At 42.4% G+C, this 25,170-nt stretch overlaps 1 protein-coding gene across 1 annotated transcript in view; it reads right to left on the bottom strand.

The window, feature by feature from the left end:
- The window catches only part of sec16b (SEC16 homolog B, endoplasmic reticulum export factor), a 34,297-nt gene that overhangs the window by 8,072 nt on the left and 1,055 nt on the right, over positions 1-25,170 (bottom strand). Inside the window, 17 exon segments of the mRNA XM_024004135.2 lie at positions 3,721-3,858; positions 4,089-4,194; positions 8,278-8,389; positions 10,108-10,225; positions 10,482-10,563; positions 11,254-11,351; positions 13,248-13,393; positions 13,600-13,696; positions 14,650-14,788; positions 15,028-15,089; positions 15,361-15,512; positions 15,754-15,895; positions 16,068-16,155; positions 16,243-16,345; positions 17,847-17,938; positions 19,033-19,452; positions 24,344-24,412. Coding sequence (XP_023859903.2) covers positions 3,721-3,858; positions 4,089-4,194; positions 8,278-8,389; positions 10,108-10,225; positions 10,482-10,563; positions 11,254-11,351; positions 13,248-13,393; positions 13,600-13,696; positions 14,650-14,788; positions 15,028-15,089; positions 15,361-15,512; positions 15,754-15,895; positions 16,068-16,155; positions 16,243-16,345; positions 17,847-17,938; positions 19,033-19,412 — 2,055 coding nt within the window. The 5' untranslated portion in view covers positions 19,413-19,452; positions 24,344-24,412.

Genomic DNA, 25,170 nt, shown 5'->3' with positions numbered 1-25,170 from the left:
TAAGACGATATAGTTACTAAAACCCTTGAGTGTCTCCCTTGATCTAGGTCCTGGCAGAGTGTGCAGACTCAGGACAACTGAGCTTTGAGAATGATCGCAGATTTAAAGAGGATCCGTAATTTGCTTTCTAATATCATGATCTTTTCCTCAAAGAAGTTCATGAATTTATTACTGCTGAAGTGAAAGCAATCCTCTCTTGGGGAAGTGCTGCTTTTTTAGTTAGCTTTGCGACAGTAATCAAAAATTAATTTCGGATTGTTCTTATTTTCCTCAATTTAAGTATGGAAAAATAGGATGATCGAGATCAGTTGAGGGCTCTTCGATTACTGCACGGGTACTGTCTTTCCAAGCTAGTCGGAAGAGTTCCAGTTTGGTGTGGCGCATTTCCGTTCAATTTTCTAATAGACTTGCTTCAGAGCTCGGGTTATTTTCTGTTACCCAGAGCTAGTTTTCTTATGACAAATGTTTTTAGTTTTTAGGGTGCAACTGGCAATCTAGGGTATGCGCACAGGTTAAATTGAGTTCACACGTTAGCGTGGTTAACTTATTTTTTCTGTCTCTGACGTTCTTGGTAGGCAGAGGGACGTCTGGAAGGGCTCAAGGAATCTTTGGGTTGTCTGAGAATTCTTATAGCACGACTTTTGATGCCTCTTGTGTTGGGTTCTGACCAGATTATTTTGTTCCGATTGCAAACGTAATAAAATGGTGATCCGATAGTCGAGGGTTATGAGGAATAAAACATTAAGATCCCTAACATTTATTCCATGGACAAACTAGGTCCAGAAGTATGACTGTGTCAGTGAGTAGCGTCCAGAGACTATGGTTGCGACAAAACCCATGAGTCGATGATGCTCCGAAAGCCTTTTGGAGTGGGTCTGTGGACTTTTCCATGTGAATATTAAATGTACCAAATAATTTGAATTTTATCTGCTAATCTTCTACACAATGATGAAAATAATCATGGCCTCTAAACCTTCAAGCTGCATACTGGACCCTATTTCAACTAAACTACTGAAAGATCTGCTTCCTGTGCTTAGCCCTCCTATGTTGAACATAAGAAATGGCTCTCTATCCACCGGATGTGTACCAAACTCACTAAAAGTGGCAGTAATAAAGCCTCTCTTGAAAAAGCCAAACCTTGACCCAGAAAATATAAAAAACGATCGGCCTATATCGAATCTTCCATTCCTCTCAAAGATTTTAGAAAAGGCTGTTGCGCAGCAACTCACTGCCTTCCTGAAGACAAACAATGTATACGAAATGCTTCAGTCTGGTTTTAAACCCCATCATAGCACTGAGACTGCACTTGTGAAGGTGGTAAATGACCTTTTAATGGCGTCGGACCGAGGCTCTGCATCTGTCCTCGTGCTCCTAGACCTTAGTGCTGCTTTTGATACCATCGATCACCACATTCTTTTGGAGAGATTGGAAACCCAAATTGGTCTACACGGACAGGTTCTGGCCTGGTTTAGATCTTATCTGTCGGAAAGATATACATTTGTCTCTGTGAATGGTTTGTCCTCTGACAAATCAACTGTATATTTCGGTGTTCCTCAAGGTTCCGTTTTAGGACCACTATTGTTTTCACTATATATTTTACCTCTTGGGGGATGTCATTCGAAAACATAATGTTAACTTTCACTGCTATGCGGAGGACACACAGCTGTACATTTCAATGAAACATGGTGAAGCCCCAGAATTGCCCTCCCTAGAAGCCTGTGTTTCAGACATAAGGAAGTGGATGGCTGCAAACGTTCTACTTTTAAACTCGGACAAAACAGAGATGCTTGTTCTAGGTCCCAAGAAACAAAGCGATCTTCTGTTGAATCTGACAATGAATCTTGATGGTTGTACGGTCATCTCAAATAAAACTGTGAAGGACCTCGGCGTTACTCTGGACCCTGATCTCTCTTTTGACGAACATATCAAGACTGTTTCAAGGACAGCTTTTTTCCATCTATGTAACATTGCAAAAATCAGAAACTTTCTGTCCAAAAATGATGCAGAAAAATGTATCCATGCTTTTGTTACTTCTAGGTTAGACCACTGCAATGCTCTACTTTCCGGCTGCCCGGATAAAGCACTAAATAAACTTCAGTTAGTGCTAAATACGGCTGCTAGAATCCTGACTAGAACCAAAAAATTTGATCATAATTACTCCAGTGCTAGCCTCCCTACACTGGCTTCCTGTTAAGGCAAGGGCTGATTTCAAGGTTTTACTGCTAACATACAAAGCATTACATGGGCTTGCTCCTACCTATCTTTCCGATTTGGTCCTGCCGTACATACCTACACGTACGTTACGGTCACAAGACACAGGCCTCCTAATTGTATTGTAATTGGCCTCCTAGAATTTCTAAGCAAACAGCTGGAGGCAGGGCTTTCTCCTATAGAGCTCCATTTTTATGGAATGGTCTGCCTACCCATGTGAGAGACGCAGATTCGGTCTCAAACTTTAAGTCTTTACTGAAGACTCATCTCTTCAGTGGGTCATATGATTGAGTGTAGTCTGGCCCAGGAGTGTGAAGGTGAACGGAAAGGCTCTGGAGCAACGAGCCGCCCTTGCTCTCTCTGCCTGGCCGGTTCCCCTCTCTCCACTGGGATTCTCTGCCTCTAACCCTATTACAGGGGCTGAGTCACTCGCTTACTGGTGCTCTTCCATGCCGTCCCTAGGAGGGGTGCGTCATTTGAGTGGGTTGAGTTGCTGACGTGGTCTTCCTGTCTGGGTTGGTGCCCCCCCCCCCTTGGGTTGTGCCGTGGCGGAGATCTTTGTGGGCTTTACTCTGCCTTGTCTCAGGATGGTAAGTTGGTGGTTGAAGATATTCCTGCCTGTTTGGCCCTGTCCGGGGGTATCATCGGATGGGGCCACAGTGTCTCCTGACCCCTCCTGTCTCAGCCTCCAGTATTTATGCTGCATTAGTTTGTGTCGGGGGGCTAGGGACAGTCTGTTATATCTGGAGTATTTCTCCTGTCTTATCTGGTGTCCTGTGTGAATTTAAGTATGCTCTCTCTAGTTCTCTCTGTCTTTCTCTCTNGTATTTCTCCTGTCTTATCTGGTGTCCTGTGTGAATTTAAGTATGCTCTCTCTAGTTCTCTCTGTCTTTCTCTCTCTCTCTCGGAGGACCTGAGCCCTAGGACCATGCCTCAGGACTACCTGGCATGATGACTCCTTGCTGTCCCCAGTCCACCTGGCCGTGCTACTGCTCCAGTTTCAACTGTTCTGCCTGCGGCTATGGAACCCTGACCTGTTCACCGGACGTGCTAGCTGTCCCAGACCTGCTGTTTTCAACTCTCTAGAGACCGCAGGAGCGGTAGAGATACTCTTAATGATTAGCTATGAAAAGCCAACTGACATTTACTCCTGAGGTGATGACTTATTGCACCCTCGACAACTACTGTGATTATTATTATTTGACCATGCTGGTCATTTATGAACATTTGAACTTCTTGGCCATGTTCTGTTATAATCTCCACCCGGCACAGCCAGAAGAGGACTGGCCACCCCTCATAGCCTGGTTCCTCTCTAGGTTTCTTCCTAGGTTTTGGCCTTTATAGGGAGTTTTTCATAGCCACCGTACTTCTACACCTGCATTGCTTGTGGTTTGGGGTTTTAGGCTGGGTTTCTGTACAGCACTTTGATATATCAGCTGATGTAAGAAGGGCTATATAAATACATTTGATGATGTGTATTTGTCAGAGTATCATGATAAAGTGTTCTACCTTGATAAGCTCCCCCAGCAGCACCATGCTGGGCTCCTGCAGTCTGAGTAAAGACATCCCTATCACCTCACAGTAGTGGAAGGCCTGGGACGCCAGCCCAGCATCCAGCAGACGACACGCATACAGGAACTTATACACCTGAGAATGACACAACAGGTTGTAACAAGACAACAACACAACAGCACAATCTACGGTAGCCACATGGAAAAAGCTAAACATAATTTCACTGTGTCCTGGACTAGAGAAAGCTTAATAACAAAATACCGATGGAATCAAAACTCTGTACTGACTTATGAGTTCCAAATCTGGTAAATTATGGACGAATCATACTAGTCATAAAAAAGCACAAAAAAAATTATATGAACTACCTGGAAGGGGGGGATACAGAAGAATTTATCTCCAAGTCTCTGGCAGTACTCGAATAACTCTGTGCACCGAATGGCAGAATTCTGAGCAAACTCTTTGAATGGCAGACTGTAGGGGAGAAAACACATTCAGTTCTTAGCAGACGTTGTTTTAAACATTAAAAAGTTACCATTGGGACTACTACTACTTGCTACCTACTAGCTTCCCAACTAAGTCTTAAAGTAACTGTCCAGTGAAAATCTCACTTTTAAAAGTCCATATTCTGTTAACTCATACCCAAATAATGTTGTTGACTTGCCCTATATTCGTATTTTTGGCCAAAGCATACAAAAAAAACACTTCAAATATCCCACCTCAAACTTGTCTCAACAACACCGTTTCCTCATAGAACATGTCATTTTAAGAGCCTGTATACACCCACACCATTCTGTTGTTGGGGTACGCCCACACCATTCTGTTGTTGGGGTACGCCCACACCATTCCAACACAGAAAAGCTGCTTTTTAACATACTTAATTAAAAACGTTTGGAAGGGAAACTATTTCACTCATATTTTTATTAATTATAAGTAATATTTAATAGAAATCTGGAAACACTAGACAGTTACTTTAAAACCGTGTTAATCTCAATATCAAATTATTTCTGGGTAACAATTAACTACCTTACTGTGATTGTTTTTAATTAAAATGCTAAAAACGAACATAAATTGATTATTAGCAAAGAGCAATTTCTCAAGCAAGAATTTTGATATGACTGTCTGGGAGCTGTCTGAGTGGGGAGGGGAAAACTGAACCCTGTTGACAGAAAGGTTTAGAACTCTTATTGGTCTATTAACTCAGGGTTTCCACATTTAGTTATGTTACAGCCTTATTCTAACATTTATTAAATTGTTTTTCCCCCTCATTAATCTACTCACCATACCGCATAATGACAAAGCAAAAACAGTATTATAAATTTAAAAAAACTGAAATACCACATTTACATAACTATTCAGACCCTTTACTCAGAGCTTTGTTGAAGCACCTTTGGAAGCGATTACAGCCTCAAGTCTTCTTGGGTATGATGATAAAAGCTTGGCACACCTGTACTTGGAGAGTCTTCCATTCTTCTCTGCAGATCCTCTCAAGCTTTGTCAGGTTGGATGGGTGTCGCTGCACAGCTATTTTCAGGTCTCTACAGAGATGTTAGATAGGGTTTAAGTCCGGGCTCTGGCTGGGCCACTCAAGGACATTCAGAGGCTTGTTACTCCTGCGTTGTCTTGGCAGTGTGCATAGGGTCATTGTCCTATTGGAAGGTGAACTTTCGCCCCAGTCTGAGGTCCTGAGCACTCTGGAGCAGGTTTTCATTAAGAATCTCTTTGTACTTTGCTCCGTTAAACTTTGCCTCGACCTCCCGGGTGGCGCAGTGGTCTAGGGCACTGCATCGCAGCGCTAGCTGCGCCACCAGAGTTTCTGGGTTCGCGCCCAGGCTCTGTCGCAGCCGGCCGCGACCGGGAGGTCCGTGGGGCGACGCACAATTGGCCTAGCGTCGTCCGGGTTAGGGAGGGTTTGGCCGGTAGGGATATCCTTGTCTCATCGCACTCCAGCGACTCCTGTGGCGGGCAGAGCGCAGTGTGTGCTAACCAAGGGGGCCAGGTGCACGGTGTTTCCTCCGACACATTGGTGCGGCTGGCTTCCGGGTTGGAGGCGCGCTGTGTTAAGAAGCAGTGCGGCTTGGTTGGGTTGTGCTTCGGAGGACGCATGGCTTTCGACCTTCGTCTCYCCCGAGCCCGTACGGGAGTTGTAGCGATGAGACAAGATAGTAATTACTAGCGATTGGATACCACGAAAATTGGGGAGAAAAGGGGGTAAAATGTATTTATTAAAAAAAAAAAATAATAATAATAATAATAAAAAGACTTTGCCTCGATCCTGACTAGTCTCCCAGTCCCTACCGCTGAAAAACATCCCCACAGCAGGATGCTGCCACCACCATGCTTCACTGTCGAGATGGTGCCAGGTTTCCTCCGACGTGACGCTTGGTATTCAGGCAAAAGAGTTCAATCTTTGTCTGAGAGTCTTTAGGTGCCTTTTGGCAAACTCCAAGCGGGCTGTCATGTGCCTTTTACTGAGGAGTGGCTTCTGTCTGGCCAGTCTACCATAAAAGCCTGACTGGTGGAGTGCTGCAGAGATGGTTGTCCTTCTGGAAGGTTCTCCCATCTCCACAGAGGAACTCTACAGCTCTGTCAGAGTGACCATCGGGTTCTTGGTCACCTCACTGACCTAGGCCCTTCTTCCCCGATTGCTCAGGTCACTGTGTTCTTGGGGACCTTCAATGCTGCAGAAATGTKTTGGTACCCTTCCCCCGATCTGTGCCACGACACAATCCTGTCTCGGAACTCTACGCACAATTCCTTTGACCTCATGGGTTAGTTTTTGTTATGACATGGACAGTCAACTGTGGGACCTAATATAGACAGGTGTGTGCCTTTCCAAATCATGTCCAATCAATTGAATTTACCACAGGTGGACTCCAATCAAGTCAAGAAACATCTCAAGGATGATCAATGGAAACAGGATGCACCTGAGCTCAATTTAGAGTCTCATAGCAAAGGATCTGAATACCTATGTAAATAAGGTATTTTTTTTTATTTTTAATACAAATCTAAAAACCTGTTTTTGCTTCGTCATTATGGGGTATTGTGAGTAGATTACTGAGTTTTTTATTTTTATTTAATCAATTTTAGAATAACACTAATGTAATAAAATGTGGAAAAAGTCAAGGGGTCTGAATACTTTCCGAAGGCAGTGTATAAAACAGGAAAATCTAGTTTTTGGCTGTGCTGGGCCTTTAAGTAGGACGAAGTAGTTTTCATACCAGTCATGCTACGATAATAGCAGCATTATGTTGTGGCATTAGTTCCCGCAATCAATAGCTATTACTTTCATGCCTATAGGGGCATCCCCCTCACATCGACACCTCCATCGTGTGTACCACTAAGAATTGGGTGCATGACGTCCCTATTCTGCTTTTCCAAAATTAGCAGCTCGTTTCCTTTCAGCATGGCAAGACTGTCACTTGTGCTCCCTCTCCGGCCTCTAGGTCACCAGGCTGCTTGTTATGGCGCACATCTGTCACCATCGTTATGCGCACCTGCGCGTCATCAGACTCACCTGGACTCCATCACTTCCCTGATTACTTTCCCTATATACGTCACTCCCTTTGCTTCCTTCCCCAGGCATTATTGTTTCTGTTTCAGTTAACTGTCTGTGAGTTGTTTGTGTTTCGTTCATTTGTTTATTCAATTATGCACTCCCTGAACTTGCTTCCCGACTCCCAGTGTACTCTTTACAGAATAACGCCTCACCAAAGGGAACCATCAGGGGGGCTTTTAATCTGTATTTGTTTTTGTGTTGGAGGTGATGTCGGGTCTGGGTGTCCGAACCGGAGCTACCTGGGAGGCCTCAGCCGGTTTGTCGGCTTCTCCTGCCTCAGCTGGCTCGACGGGTCTCCATACCTCAGCGGGCTCAATAGGCTCCAGTGCCTCGACCGAGGCAACCGGGGAGGTCTCAGCCGGCTCATCAGGCTCTCACGCTCAGCCAGTTCGTCAGTTTCTGCGCCTCTGCGGAGGCGACCGGTCCACTCCGGATCCCCGGGATTTGCCTTTGGTTGGCGTCCTACGTCTGGAGCCGAATGCGCCGGGGAGGGGTATATGTCAAGGGGGGGGGGGGGGGGGTATATGTCACTCCTTTGGTTCTTCCCAAGCGTTATTGTTTCAGTTTCCTGTCTGTGCATTGTTCGTGTTTCGTTCATCTGTTTATTAAATTATGCACTCCCTGAGCTTGCTTCCTGACTCCCAGTGCACTCGTTACAAATGCATTGCTGTGCTGTTCTACTGTGAGTCCCAGAGGACACCTTGTTAAGAAAACTTACAGGGATCACCCAAATACTGATACCCGCAATCAGGAACTATAACTGTATACCCAGATTTAAAAATAGGTGTCTCTTCTTCTCAACACAAGCAGCTCCTTTCTATTCATGGTGCGAGATTGGTTGCGTCTAAATGACTGTTGCTGTGTGTACAACAGTGAGTCCCAGAGGACATTCCCAGTCGTTAGGAAGACATAAGAGTGAAAGAGGGGATCACCACCCAGAAAGATGACAAGTGAAAGGAGCGTTAATAGAATATGGGTCATATTACAGCTGAGCTCACCTGTTGCAGTTGCCCAGAAGCACCAGTCTCTCGGTCTTGCTGTGGTAGACGCCAAAAGGAGCGTAAGCTGTCAGATAGCAGATATGAGCAGCATGTAACAGCCCTCTGGAGGCTGGGGAGAGACAACACTAAGGTTATGTAACAAATGGACCATATTTCCTATATAGTGCACTATATAGGAAAAATGGCACGATTTGGGACTCAGACAAAACCTTTGAGGAGAATAGAAACACGCACTATATTCAAGTAGAAATGTTGGTGTGTGTCTGTGTGTGTGTGTGGTGTGTATGTCTGTGTGTGTGTATGTACAGTTGAAGTCGAAAGTTACATACACCTTAGCCAAAATACATTTAAACTCAGTTTTTTCACAATTCCTGACATTTAAATCCTAGTAAAAATTCCCTGTCTTATGTCAGTTAGGGATCACCACTTAATTTTAAGAATGTGAAATTGTCAGAATATTAGTAGAGAGAATTATTTCTTTCAGCTTTTATTTTATTCATCACACTTCCCAGTGGTCAGAAGTTACATACACTCAATTAGTTTTGTAGCATTGCCTTTAAATTGTTAACTTGGTGTCAAAACGTTTTCTATAGAATTGAGGTTCAGGGCTTGTGATGGCCACTCCAATACTTGACTTTGTTGTCCTTAAGCCATTTTGCCACAACTTTGGAAGGTATGCTTGGGGTCAATGACCATTTGGAAGACCCTTTGGCGACCAAGCTTTAACTTCCTGACTGATATCTTGAGATGTTGCTTCAATATATCCACATAATTTTCCTCCCTCATGATATCTCTATTTGTGTAGTTGCCAAAAGTGCACCCCCACAACACGATACTTGCCACCCTCTGTGCTTCACGGATAGGATGGTGTTTTCGGCTTGCAAGCCTCCCCTTTTTCCTTTAACATTAATGATGGTCATATGGCCAAAAGTTATATTTTTGTTTCATCAGACAAGAGGACATTTCTCCAAAAAGTACGATCTTTGTCCCCATGTGCAGTTGCAAACCGTAGTCTGGCTTTTTTGCCGGTTTTGGAGCAGTGGCTTCTTCCTTGCTGAACGGCCTTTCAGGTTATGTTGATATAGGACTCGTTTTACTGTGGATATAGATACTTTTGTACCGGTTTCCTCCAGCATCTTCACAAGGTCCTTTGCTGCTGTTCGTGGATTGATTTGCACTTTTCGCACCAAAAGTACGTTCAACTAAAGTAGACAGAACCCGTCTCCTTCCTGAGCGGTATGACGGCTGCATGGTCCCATGGTGTTTATATTTGCGTACTGTTGTTTGTACAGATGAACGTGGTACTTTCAGGCATTTGGAAATTGCTCCCAAGGATGAACCAGACTTGTGGAGGTCTACAATTTTTTTCTGAGGTCTTAGCTTTTTTCTTTTGAGTTTCCCATGATGTCAAGCAAAGAGGCACTGAGTTTGAAGGTAGGCCTTGAAATACATCCACAGGTACACCTCCAATTGATTCAAATGATGTCAGTTAGCCTATCAGAAGCTTCTAAAGCCATGACATCATTTTCTGGAATTTTCCAAGCTGTTTAAAGGCACAGTCAACTTAGTGTATGTAAACTTCTGACCCACTGGAATTGTGATACATTGAATTATAAGTGAAATAATCTGTCTGTAAACAATTGTTGGAAAAATGACTTGTGTCATGCACAAAGTATATGTCCTATCCAACTTGCCAAAACTATAGTTCGTTTACAAGAAATTTGTGGAGTGGTTGAAAACAAGTTTTAATGACTCCAACCTAAGTGTATGTAAACTTCTGACTTCAACTGTATGTATGTATGCGTGTGTATGTGCGTGCGTGTATACCTAGCGTGTCTCCCATGGTAATGATGCTCTTCTGGTGCCCGATTGGATCTCCCGTCTCATTGGACAGCATGACGGCCAGGTGAGGCTCCCAGTCTCTCCATTTGTCACTTCCACAGCACTGAGGACACACACACACTGTCAGTCTATTACCAGATTTTTATATTACAATTTGGTGCAAAATACTGTAAATGTACTGTACGTGGTTAGCATAATTACCAACTACAGTACAATAAACATAACAGCCACTGAAAACATGAACTGGTCAACTACAGTAAATGTGCCAAGACCAGCCCCAATTACACAAGGAAGGGCACAATAGAATAGACAACTATTGTACTGTGGTATGTTTATGTATTTATTAAGCATTGTTTTACCGTGGAAACAGCAGGGATCCTTCCAGAGAGCATTTGAAACAGGGTCTGTAGGGGGTCGTTGGGAGCTAGCTGGCCTGTAAACCTGCCATAGAGATGACCACGTCATGGAAATATTAAATATGTAATATTCAATATTTATATGTAATAGATATGAATATGTAAGGTCATTGTACATGGAAAGAATCCCGCCCCTGCATAGTTCCAGTCACTGAGTGCTGCAAATAGAACCACCCACGAAATGGAAATTCAGAATACTGAATATGTAATGTGATATTAATATGTAATTGATATGAACATGTAAGGTTACACTGTACATGGAAAAATCCAACCCTGTTCAGGGTAATAGAAATAGAAAAGCTCATGTTTTTTGTTTATTGAAAAAAAAAGTCAAGTAAAATATTACAAAAAAGAAACGCCTACCGAAATACTGAATATGTAATGGTATATGAAACACTGCGCTGTGTGCTGAGTATGTTGACAACCCCGACACCGACCATCAGATCATGTAAGTGAGGATGTGGATTTTTCCCACAGAACTGCAAACAAACTGCGTGAGGTCCAGACCAATGATCTGCCATGAGACCAAGCATTCCTCCATCCTCCCCGTCCCTATCCCTCACCCCAAGCTTCACTCCTCATTCCCGCAGTCTTCCCCTATTCCTTACCCCCCCCCCCCCCCCATGTACACCCAACCCACTAACCTTGGATCAATAGTGAATTATCTCTAAAAGCACTGTATTGTCTCAAAGATAATGTTGCCCCATGCGCTTACCTGTTCAACACAGTGGTATAGGACCTGTTGTCCATCTTGCTGGCCAGGAACAGGGCGTGGCCCCAGAGTCCACTCTTCATGGCCGACTCGAGGGCCTCCTGTGAAAGAACCATAAAGGAGGTGTGGAGGAGATGTGAGTGAGAGGCGGAGGAACCGTGGGAGAAGGCATAGGGGAGGTTTGGGGAGGGATGAGGAGGCTTAGGGAGGGGTGAAGGAACAGTTGGGGAGGCACGGGGAGGCAAAACTCTGTGAAACTCAAGCCTGAGCCTTTTTATTTCACCTTTATTTAACCAGGTAGGCCAATTGAGAACAAGTTCTCATTTACAACTGCGACCTGGCCAAGATAAACCAAAGCAGTGCAACACAAACAACAACACAGAGTTACACATGGAATAAACAAACGTACAGTCAATAACACAATATAAAAACATCTATATACAGTGTGTGCAAATGAGGTAAGATTAGGGAGGTAAGGCAATAAATAGGCCGTAGTGGCGAAATAATTACAATTTAGCAATTAACACTGGAGTGATAGATGTGCAGAAGATGAGTGTGCAAGTAGAGATACTGGGGTGCAAAGGAGCAAAATAAATATATAACAATATGGGGATGAGGTAGTTGGATGGGCTATGTACAGATGGGCTATGTACAGGTGCAGTGATCTGTGAGCTGCTCTGGCAGCTGATGCTTAAAGTTGCAATTCGTTCCAGTCATTGGCAGCAGAGAACTGGAAGGAAAGGTGGCCAAAGGAAGAATTGGCTTTGGGGGTGACCAGTGAAATATACCTGCTGGAGCGCGTGCTACGGGTGGGTGCTGCTATGGTGACCAGTGAGCTGAGATAAGGCGGGGCTTTACGTAGCAAAGACTTATAGATGACCTGGAGCCAGTGGGTTTGCGACGAATATGAAGCGAGGGCCAGCCAACGAGAGCATACAGGTCGCAGTGGTGGGTAGTATATGGGGCTTTGGTGACAAAATGGATGGCACTGTAATAGACTGCATCCAGTTTGTTGAGTATAGTGTTGGAGGCTATTTTATAGATGACATCACCGAAGACGAGGATCGGTAGGATAGTCAGTTTTACGAGGGTATGTTTGGCAGTATGAATGAAAGTTGCTTTGTTGCGTGAGTCTGGAAGGAGAGTTTACAGTCTAACCAGACACCTAGGTATTTGTAGTTGTCCACATATTCTAAGTCAGAACCGTCCAGAGTAGTAATGCTGGACGGGCGGGGCAGGTGCGGGCAGCGATCGGTTTGAAGAAGGGGATGACTGCGGCAGTTTTCCAATCTTTGGGAATCTCAGACGATACAAAAGAGAGGTTGAACAGGCTAGTAATAGGGGTTGCAACAATTTCGGCGGATAATTTTAGAAAGAGAGGGTCCAGATTGTCTAGCCCAGCTGATTTGTAGGGGTCCAGATTTTTCAACTCTTTCAGAACATCAGCTAACTGAATTTGGGTGAAGGAGAAATGGGGGAGGCTTGGGCAAGTTGCTGTGGGGGGTGCAGGGCTGTTGACCAGGGTAGGGGTAGCCAGGTGGAAAGCATGGCCAGCCGTAGAAAAATGCTTATTGAAATTCTCAATTATTGTGGATTTATCGGTGGTGACAGTGTTTCCTAGCCTCAGTGCAGTGGGCAGCTGGGAGGAGGTGCTCTTGTTCTCCATGGACTTTACATTGTCCCAGAACTGAAGTATCTGGAGGAGACATGAGGTGTGGGGGAGGAGTGGGAGAGTTATGGGCGAGGCATAGGCAGGGGTGAAGGAAGTGTGAAAGAACACGGAAGAGATATGGAGAAGTTGTAGAAGAACACAGGCTCAGGGGTCAGTGTTGGAGGAGTAAGAGGATAGCCCTGGTATAACATTAGTCAGACAGCTATCACTATGCTGTCTCCATGGTATTAATCATAGACACTATCTATTCATTTCAGAATAAATAGGAGATTACTTTACCATTTTAAAATATATTATTATATGTTGTTCAAGAGATCACCCTGACCTTCTTCCGTCCAGCCAGGAGAAGCTTGGTGTATCCCTGCATGTCCTTCTCTGTGGACTCAGCCGTACAGGCGCTAGTGGCTGTCCCTGTCAACAGATCTGCTCCATCCAAGGGGTCTGTCTCAGGACTGGGGCCCTCACTCAGGTCTATGAGGGTGGTATAAAAAGTGAAAAAAAGGCCAGGACTCACTTAGATATCATTTGCAATTATTTACAAGCTTTGTTTGATTTATTTTTTAACTCATAGCAACATGTCCAACAGACAAAAAACAACATGTCTTCCTCAGTACGTGTGGTGTAGAGTCCTTTACCTATATATGCCATTTAGCAGACGCTTTAAAAAAAGGTTTTACCTATGAGTGTAGGGGCCTCTGATTCACTTCCCCCTGAACCACCATGGCCCTGAGAGTTCCTCATCAGCAGCTCTGCTATGTCTGAACCAACGATACGCTGAATGAATCCAGGGAGATAAAAAAGTAAGGCAATGTTAGAATGAGTATCTGGGCGTTTAGTTTAGTTTTGGACCATCTTGGCAAACTCTTGAGATTTCAAGAGTGCTAAGACAAAAGGGTTTTCACCTACTATAAGAGTGTGAGGAGATATATAGTACACCTACTATAAGAGTGTGAGGAGATGTATAGTACACCTACTATAAGAGTGTGAAGGAAATTAATAGTACACCTACTATAAGAGTGTGAGGAGATATATAGTACACCTACTATAAGAGTGTGAGGAGATGTATAGTACACCTACTATAAGAGTGTGAGGAGATATATAGTACACCTACTATAAGAGTTTGAGGAGATGTATAGTACACCTACTATAGAGTGTGAGGAGATGTATAGTACACCTACTAGAAGAGTGTGAGGAGATATATAGTACACCTATATAAGAGTGTGAGGAGATATATAGTACACCTACTATAAGAGTGTGAGGAGATGTATAGTACACCTACTATAAGAGTGTGAGGAGATGTATAGTACACCTACTATAAGAGTGTGAGGAGATATATAGTACACCTACTATAAGAGTGTGAGGAGAATATATAGTACACCTACTATAAGAGTGTGAGGAGATATATAGTACACCTACTATAAGAGTGTGAGGAGATGTATAGTACACCTACTATAAGAGTGTGAGGAGATATATAGTACACCTACTAGAGAGTGTGAGGAGATGTATAGTAACACCTACTAAAGAGTTGAGGAGATATATATAGTACACCTACTATAAGAGTGTGAGGAGATATATAGTACACTACTAGAAGAGTGTGGAGGAGATATATAGTACACCTACTAGAAGAGTGTGAGGAGATATATAGTACACCTACTAGAAGAGTGTGAGGAGATATATAGTACAACTACTAGAAGAGTGTGAGGAGATACAGTCTATAGTACACCTACTCCATTCTGTCTGCACAGCAGTACCAGTAGATTCCAAAGGAGGGCGGCAGAGCCCTTGTCTTGTAGTTTTTCATCTTTCATGCAGGCTTCTGCCTTCTGGTGGGCAAAAGAGATGGCATCTACTTTGTGCAGGTCTTCCCTTTGAAGGAGGAGAAAAAATGCCAGTTGAAAGAAATACACACATAATACTAATAGCCGCAATTATGACAGTAAACCTTTGTTGTTGTCAATCCATTTTGTGTGCCTGTTTTTATTGTCTCTAGAACAGTTTTATGTAGTTATTTGGTCAGTGTCTCCTACTTTGCAAGCATAGACAATACATCATCACATACAGAGTAGCATGGATGTTTGGATATTGTGTTTAAGAGTGTAAAATACCTAGCCAGTGGCCCAGGAAATTCTCTCATGTCCTGCTGCTCCTGTGTTTCCCCCAGAATGATCTACAGACAGAACATAGACAGCCTCTCAGTAACACATTAACAGAAACTTCTCACACACCAGCTCAATACTGATAAAAACAGCTCAACAGTTCCTCAAAACCGAAACTAATAGCCCAGTAATTTAGCCATTCCTTGATGATTACTCTATTCACAAGAATGATTGCGGCCTCTTCCTATAACCTGCTAGTTCACCACAACACTTCTGCCATGTAGATATATCCTACTATTCTCCGTACTGATTCTGTCCTGCTCTTTTAACCTAGAACTATACCTCGAGACTGTGTACTTCCACCTTCCCTGGGTCTCCCTGCATGGCCAGACCAGGACTGACCCGGATCAACTGTCCGGCTGGACCAAAGCTGACCAGAGCATGGGGCAAAGTGTATTTCAGAGGGGCAGTCACCTGGGGAATAGCTGCATACTCTAAGGAGAGAACATGCATTATTATCATTAATAATATTATCACTTTCATGGGAGATATTCATTGTGCTGTAATGACTGTTCATTAGACTTGAGGATGGCCAGTTAGCCTCATTGTGCTCTTTTGTTATTAGCGGAATACAATAACACAACAGAGAAGAGCATGACATTAGAATGTGACCCCTGTTTCTAAGAGACAGACCTATAGTATCTGGGCGGAGATTACATGTAACTCAATGATTACCTGTGTCTGCTGTGCTCCAGGTGGTTTGTGGGGCAGGGTCATTCTGTTCAGCACCGTTGATGTACTGGCTCAACTCATAGCTACTGGAGGACAAGCCTGAGGCCTTGGAGATGGCCAGAGCCCCTTCGGCAAAACAGCAGTCCTGGAAAACAAAATCAGTCAACTCAAGATAGGAGAATGGGCAGGGATGGAGAACATCACATGACCAAGTTCCCAAAGTAAATATTCACCAAAGTGGGCAAACAGCAACACAGATCTGTATCTTTGTCATAAGAAATGTATATAATTATTAATCATAATATTTAGATGTTTACATCTCCACCAGCATCCCCATTCTCTTTAGAACGATCTTCATCAGAGCCTCTGATGTCATGCTGAGAGCTCGCTCTTCGCTGGTCATACCTGAAAAATAATTAGAAGAAGAAATAGGGTTGAATTCATGCCCTTCAATGAAAGGAATATCATGAATCTCACATCTTTCTGTCTAACCTTTGTTGTTCTGGGTAGCCACTGCCAGACTGGTCCTGCTCATATCTCCTCTCCTGATACTGGTCAGATCTCCACTGTTCCTGGGGAGGCCATTGACCTGCATCTGGATCATATCAATTACAGAGAATTGTATCAATCATGTTGCTTTACTTGCACATAGTTATTGTTTAGTTTTGTTTCTTTACACATTAATTACTTTTGTACTGTGGTGCATATGTTGAAATAAAATCAAATGTTATTGGTCGCGTACACATGTTATCGTAGGTGCAGCGATATGTTTATGTTTCTGTGAATATATATGTATATGATTGTGTGTATAGAGAGTATGGACAGTATATGAATAGGAAAGGTGTGTACAGCAGTAGTTATATACGATGAGCCATGACTAGAAAATAGTATATACATATGAAGTGGGTAAAACAGTATGTTAGCATTATTAAAGTGACCAGTGTTCAATGACTATGTACATAGGGCAGCAGTCTCCAAGGTACAGGGTAGAGTACCGGGTGGTAGCCGGCTAGTAACAGTGACTAAGTTTAGGGCAGGGTACTGGGCAGAGGCCGGCTAGCGGTGACTATTTAACAGCCTGACGGCCTTGAGATAGAAGCTGTTTTTCAGTCTCTCAGTCCCAGCTTTGATGCACCTGTACTTTCTCCGACTTCTAGATGGTAGCGGGGTGTACATGCCATGGCTCAGGTGGCCGAGGTCCTCGATGATCTTCTTGGCCTTCCTGTGTCATGGAGGGCAGGCACTGTGCCCCCAGTGATATGTTGGGCTGAACGCACCACCCTCTGGAGAGCCCTATGGTTACGGACGGTGCAATTGCCTTACCAGGCGGTGATACAGCCCAACAGGATGCTCTCAATGGTGCATCTGTAGAAGTTTGTGAGTGTCCTAGGGGCCAAGCTGAATTTCTTCAGCCTCCTGAGGTTGAAGAGGCATTGTTGCGCCTTCTTAACTACACTCTCTGTGTGGAAGGACCATTTCAGGTTGTCAGTGATGTGCACACCAAGGAACTTGAATCTTTTCACCCTCTCCACTGCAGCTCTGTGCTCTCTCTGCTGTCTCCTGAAGACCACGATCAGCTCCTTTGTTTCAGTTAACGTATTTTTCTGGCACCACTCTGCCAGGGCCCTCACCTCCTCCCTGTAGGCTGTCTCGTCATTGTTGGTAATCAGGCCTACTACTGCTGTGTCGTCTGCAAACTTGATGATTGAGTTGCTGACGTGCGTGGCCACGCAGTCATGGGTTAACAAGGAGTACAGGAGGGGGCTGAGCAAGCACCCTTGTGGGGCCCCCATGTTGAGRATCAGCGTAGCGGAGGTGTTGTTGCCATTTAGCAGACGCTCTTATCCAGTGTGACTTACAAGAGCAATTAGGGTTAAGTGCCTTGCTCAAGGTGACATTGACAGATGTTTCACCTAGTCAGCTCGGGGGTTCAAACCAGCAACCTTTCGGTTACAGTCCGAACGTTCTTAACCATTAGGCTACCTGCCACCCTTTTTATAACTCTGATAATAGCTTAAGTTGCTTGGCAAGCAGGAGTGCAATACTTGAGTAATATAATCCATCAGTGTAATCCACTGATAACAATATGTCAGTACCTGGGTAATGTCCTTTGTAATAGCCCTGGTCATAGTAGCCATAGTCCTGACTATGGTCCCAGTAAATCTGAGGTGGGTAGTCATATGCTTGCCTGTAAACAATAAGATAATATAAAGATATCATAGATCCATTTCTGATCATATAAAGATGAATAATTTATTAAAAACTGTATCTTACATGCTGACCACACCACTCGAGTTGCAAAATACATTTACACATACATATTATTCAATCATTGCAACCCACACTGCTCGCGTGTGTAAATGAGCATCTACGTAGCCAGGCACTAAAATAGAACTTGGTTCTATTTGTGACACTTGACGCGCTGCAAGTCCCACCTCCTCATTGGTTTTTAGGAGCATATACCCACGTGGGTGATTGAAAGATGAACTGAGGTCCACACTCCAGTCGAGTTGGTTGTGGTAATGCACCTTAAAGTTGGTTGCCAACCGCCATCTAAAGTCCAAAGAAGAAGAAGCTTGAAGGAGGAGAGATTACTAGAAACAAACTCGGTTTACCCTTTTATCTGTGGATTAATTGTCGGAGTAGAGGACCTTGTTATTTTACCAGAAATGCACAACCCAATGTTTATATCCCTGGACAAATGATCTAGCAACAGCAAGCTAGCTAGCTAAATAGGACAAGCTAGCTAGCTAAATAGGACAAGCTAGCTAGCTAAATAGGACAAGCTAGCTAGCTAAATAGGACAAGCTAGCTAGCTAAATAGGACAAGCTAGCTAGCTAAATAGGACAAGCTAGCTAGCTAAATAGGACAAGCTAGCTAGCTAAATTGCCATATATGTTTAATGCTTTTCAACCTGTCCCCAAATTAGTATAGTTGGTTCAGAGTTAGTTTTGATATTTCAACCTGCGTGTCCTGATCACGTCTGGTGTGGGGGGACAAAATCAACATGGGCACGATGGCGGACGCGTGCGCGAGCGGTCTGGTCAGCATGTTAAGGTCCACATAATAAAAAGCTGGCATTTCACAAGTGTCACCACCAATCCACATCAAATAATACTGAGAGATCCAATAGTTTAACATTTTCCTCAATGAATAGTGGACAGTTACAGTCAGTGTTTTCTTTTTTTAAATACTTTATTTGTAACTTTTCAAATTGAGACATAGAGACATTGACATTTGACAATAATATAATAAGTAACAGTCAGTTTCTGTGAACAAACCTTGAGTGGGGTCTGGAGTGTTGTGGCTCTGGTCTGATGTAACCCATCGTGGAATGGGGTCTGTCGTAAGCTGTTCTGGAGTGGGGAGTGCTGTAAGAGCTGTGTGAGAACTCTAGAGGTGGTCTGGAAGGGGGAGGGCTGGTGAGGTAGACCCTGTAGCGAGGGTCCTGGTGGGACCACTGCCTCTCCCTCTCCCTGGGGTCCGGTGGTGGTGGGTAGTGCCCAGTGATAGCGTCCCCAACATTTGGTGCTGGTGGGTAGTGCCCGGTTCCAGTCCCCTGGTGAGGGTGAGCAGGCCTATGGTAGTCCTCTCTCTCCCTGGGTCTCTGTGGGTGACGACCAGGGCCTGGCTCGGTCCAGTGGTAACTTCTGGGGTCCATGATGACCACTCTTTATGTTGAGAGGAGAATGCTTCAGTACCTGAGAAGAATAATGGATCATCAGTATTTTCACATGAAAAGGATTGGTAGAGCTCTCTGAGGAAGATCTCTGGAGCATTACAATCAATTAAGGACAGATCAAAATGTACTTGGGTGGAGGGCTGGTCCAAAATAGGGGAAGGTTGACAAACTTTTGGGGAGGGTAGTGCCTTTTTGGTGTGTCATTGAGCATTAAAGATCAGTCAAGACATGAGACATGCAGCTCAAAAAGCTCCCCTATTGATCTCTAAATTGACTATATAGCAGATGCCCCTCTTCACATTTCTCAAAATAGTAAAAAAATATTATAATAATTTGATTCATATGAAAATATTATTTTTAAACGATTCTTTTTGACAAATTGAATGATGTGCTTCGCAATTGTAGTAGTTGGGGATCGGTTCAATTGTGCTGAATTGAATCATAGGAATCAAAATAATAATTTGTGAATTGAATCATAGGAATCAAAATAATAATTTGTGAATTGAATCATAGGAATCAAAATAATAATTTGTGAATTGCAAACAGTAGCTTGGTTTTCATCCAATTGGTGACAGATTCCAAAATCCGCATAAAAACTATTTGCACATTTTCCCACCAGATGGGAAATGTGTTTCCATCAAATTGACTTGTGCGGATAAAAGGCTGTGCATGATGACAGAGTGCACATAAAAATAACTTTTGCGGTTAAATTCCCATGTACCGAATAAAAAATAAAGTCAAATGTGTTTCCATCGCATTTTCAAGTCTACTGATTGTTTTCTCACAATTATTTTTTGTTATATAGTGAGTGTGCTCACTCTGGTATTGGCATGTGCGCTCTAGCCAGCCAACAGCGTGCAGGGCGCAGATTGGGTGCTGTTGGCTAGAGTGCACGTATAGACTACATTATGAGATTATTATGGGCAAAAGACCAAGATGATTTTTATTTGTCAAATGGCAGACAAGCATTGATCATCACATCACCAGAATAAGACCCTCAATATGTATTGGAAAGGAGCATCAAGCTCATCACCTTTCACTTTCACCACCCTGTGAAGTTCATCATCATTTATTTACTCTGGAGCCTAATAAACTGTATGACTTCCCAGAGGAGTCGTAGTGGGAGGACCACACTACATGTCATCCCGTGACTCCAAGCTTACTTCGATATGAGTGTTATTATATCAATATTTCAACATAAAAGCATTTCCACCGACATTTCACGCACAATTCCTTTTACCAACAGAAAAAGATCCCACCTTTTCTAGTGTACTTTGTTTTGTCGACATTTGGCAAGTTTTCATCAGGCCTGTCATGACATTGTGTTATTCAAAACGCACTTTGTTCGCGTAAAAAGTAGGAGGCAGTGTTGCAAACCTTGCTATGAGCCACGTTACAAATCCAAGCAAGTGGGTTAACCCTATTGGCATGATGCGTAGGGTGTTTGTCTTTCACACCAGCGACCCAAATTGTAATCTCGACAGATTTTAAGCTCTAGAAAGGAACAGTAGAGGACAGTCTGGCTGTATTTTAACTTCTGATACGCTGCCTGTTACCGATCATCATTCTCCCAAGTTGTCCTATATAGTGCAGACACATAGGCCTATTTTCCCATCAGGCCCAGATATTCAGGAAAGGGATTACTGTTCTCCTAGCAGCAGGATATTATGCTGGCATCACAATCGCAGATGTTTTTCCTCAAAATAAGAGTCCCCCTGCAAAGACACACTGAATTTAGGGAATATTGATTTTCTTTAGCACTCTAGTGCAGTGTGTCAGCCTCCTGTCCAATCAGAGAGGCTATTCCTCGACCTAGAACCTAATGCTTCAATATAGCCTAAATATTTGTAGTTTAACTTTTAAAATGTATTACCTTTTCTGTGTAGCATAAACACAACCAGTTATAATGCAATACACTGTAATAAACTGCACATGGGATAAATATTGGCTTGTAGAGAGATACGTTTTCTACCTGTCTCAGCTAAAGTGGGGTGGGAAATACTCAGTAGAGTCTCTACTTACGAATGATGTGTAGTTTTGGAGGGGGACTGTGTTATAGACATATGCATTTGTCCTGCATGTTATATTAATCCCAAAACAATAACTGAATGTACTGTTGTTGTGTTGAATATCAGTTGTAAAGATAAAATACAAGGGATTATTACGTTATTAATCCGGTGTTTCTATGTCAAATGGTTTTTATATTTTTCAGACTTCTGTGATGTATATAAAGTGCAATTATGTAATGCAAACTCAAAATGTAATACATTTCAAATCTATATCTTACATGGTACAGGTGTCTTCTTTTTTAAGACCATAACCATGTGTGTGAGGTGTATACTTTTGTTTCAAATTAGATTTGTTTAAGACTACCAAGAAACACTCGGTGTGACTCTGATTTAACCCACTTCAGAAAAAGGTTAAGCAATGACTACAACTGGTTCAATGACCGAATACTTGAGGGGTACAATGGTCTTTTGAAGTCGCATCTCAAGGAACAATATGCGTTAATGTCCCCTGTGTCTTTTCCGAGTCAGGAATTACAGAGTCTTTTTTGTGAGAGCAAAGAGGTTATGCCAAATGTGCCTGGAACGGTAAAAAATTGGTGGCATTTTGAGCATGTGATATTGCCTGTGAATGTAAAGTCACATTAGACAGTTATAGTCATAGATATGCAACACCTTCCTAATATCAATTAGTCGGGGCATGAACGAAAGCGTTCCACAGGGATGCTCGCCCATGTTTACTCCAATACTTCCCTCTGTTGTGTCAAGTTGGCTGGATGTTCTTTGGGTGATGGACCATTCGTGATACACATGGGAAACTGTTGAGCGCTCAAAGACATTTAACATTTTTTGTCTTTCCCCATTCACCCTCTGAATGGCACATACACAATCCATGTCTCAATTGTCTCAAGGCCTAAAAATCGTTATTTAACCTGTCCCCTCCCCTTCATTAACAGGTGACATCAATAAGGGATCATAGCTTTCACCTACAGTAGAGTCACCGGGTCAATCTATGTCATGGAAAGAGCAGGTGTTCCTAATGTTTTGTGTAATCAGTGTATTTAGTAGCAGTAATTGCATTACATTAAATCTTAAAATGATGGATTCCTTAAGCCAGAAAGAACGAGAATTAAAGGATACACTACTTCTACTTCAGAAATACCTGGCATTACAGTATCTGGCAATGCATGGCGTTGTGGTAGATGTGACATTTTCTCATCGGCGCCCCTATTTTAGAAAACAGTCAGATGGTAGTAGTTGTGGTGTTTATGTGTGCTTATTCTCATAAACAGTCTTAGAGGGAAATGTGAATACACTTTGTCACAATGGCATGCGAGAGAATGTTTTATATGACTGATCAGAGACAAAATTACAACGTAATACATTTTAAACTCTACAGAAAATGCCTTTGCTGACCTTGATAGATAATCATCACATATCTGTTGTATGTATTATCATGCAATCTTGTCTCTGATAATGGTTTTGAAAACTTGGTTAATAGGCCTTAACTGTATACTGCTAACATTGATAGAGATGCAAAACATAGAGGCATATAACTTGTAAATAATGTTCTCCATTGTTGTTCTGAAAGCTTGATTATACTGTATACTGTTAGCCTTGTAGCCTTGTTGTCTCATGTAACGCATTTTAAACTCTACAAAAGTGCCTTTTCTGACCTTAATCAATAATCATTACAATATAGCTTGTAAATAATCTTGTCTCTGTTATAATTTGTAAAACTATTTAATAGGCCTAATAACCTTCATAGATAAGCAGTACATATTGGCCTACAACTTGTAAATCATTTTCTCCATTGCTGTTTAGAAAGTGTGATTACACTGTTTCCTAATAGCCGGGTTAATATTCATTACATTTAACATATAAATAAAATAGATTTTCATTTTGATAAAATAGTGTTGCTTTAGTGTGTGTTTTTTGTTGTTGTCTGTATTGACGTCAGGACCATGGATAGCACCAGATCATTTAACGCTGTGTTGCTGGATATGTATGACACAGTCCCCCTCCAAAACTACACATATTTGGTTAGTAGAGACCCTACTGAGTAGTTCCCACCCCACTTTAACTGAGACAGGTAGAAAAGTTATCTCTCCACAACCCAATATGTATCCCATGTACAGTATTACAGTGTATTGCATTGGGGGCTATGGAAGGGGTGGAGAACAAAGTGCTGTTGGATATGTAGGACACAGTACCCCTCCAAAACGAACCATATTTGGTTATTAGAGACCCTACTGAGTATTTTCCAATTTACTATAGCTGAGACAGGTAGAAAAGTTMTCTACAGACCAATATTTTCAACATACCAGTGCCAACATAGAACTTTTTTCATTAATGGTAAAAATATGTTTAAACCATATTTGTTATTTGTTTTAATAAATTACTCATTGCCTTTTCTTGTTGGCAAAATAAAAGTGTCCATTGATTAAAATTACATGTATTTTGAATGAGTTATCCACATTGCAATGTTTTGAAATGCGGGCTTTTATTTTGAAGGTTAGCTCATTACCATACAAACTTGACATCATCATTTGTGCTCCTGGCAGAATACTAGTGCTACATGGTTAGGCTAATTTAGACCATAATATAGCAACACGTTCACATTTGGTCAATATCATGTGTAGCCTACAGATAATAAAATAAAAGCCTGTGAAAGGCATTTGTCCTTTGTCTAAACGAGAGATATCTTGAAATTGAGATTGACAGTTCTCTCTCGAAAATAGGTTCTCAATCTTGATTTCTGCAACATAAACCAACAAGGCTATAGCTACCTACCAATACATRCATGCACATGTACTTTGTCTTTCCTTGACAGCGCATTTAACATTCTATTAATAATTTTCTTAACAAAAAAATACCAAATATATTTGTAAAGTTCAAACTTACAGTTCACATCTGTTCAAAGCGCTTCCACCCAGCCAGTCGCAGTCAAAGTTCATCTGCCACATAATTTCACTGGAAAAGAAACACACAACATTAAATAAACCGACCCGAACCTGACAGATAAAGTTCTCATGGGTACAAAGTCCAACAGTCCAAATGAGCCGGTAAATAAAAGCATGGCGTAAGCAAGGTATTTTCATTGGATAACAAGGGCCAAATTGCGCATTACAATTAGAGCTTGGCTTTGCGCACATGTAAAATAGTTTCCCACATATATATATATATATACAATAAACGTTTCATTGATAGAAAATATATATATAAAATATTGTACCCATCTATCAAAATGTATTTCTAAACAAATGTCTAATCTGTGGCCCCGACAAAATCCCGATGCACGTTGTTCAAACAATTGTTAGTAAACATATATTGGCAAACACACTTGACAGCAGAACCGTTGTAATAAACATGATATTACTTTTAAGAAGAGATTAGGCTACTTTGAATTACTTACATCATGTCTCTATATCTATCATTTGCGATATTTTGTGTCTGTGAAAGATAACTGTATCCATTTCCATGTTTACATTTTTTATTTTATTTGGATGTCTGGACATGCCACGTTGCGTTGAACCCCGGGCGGTTGACAGTGGAAATKGAAAAAAACAAGCCACCAGCGCATACCATTTAGCTGGAGATCGGTATCCTAAAACCTCCATATTGGGAAGGGAAAAAGTTAGAGGCTGGCTCCCACATAAGTGAGGACCTGAAAGCACAGAGTGGCTATGAAATGAGACTAGGGAGAACCATGTGTAGGTCTACTGGTGTCT

Source organism: Salvelinus sp. IW2-2015, linkage group LG16 (assembly GCF_002910315.2).
Source record: "Salvelinus sp. IW2-2015 linkage group LG16, ASM291031v2, whole genome shotgun sequence".
Lineage (NCBI taxonomy): Eukaryota > Metazoa > Chordata > Actinopteri > Salmoniformes > Salmonidae > Salvelinus > Salvelinus sp. IW2-2015.
Note: the sequence above shows the minus strand (reverse complement) of the source record. Positions and strands in the feature narration are given on the sequence as shown.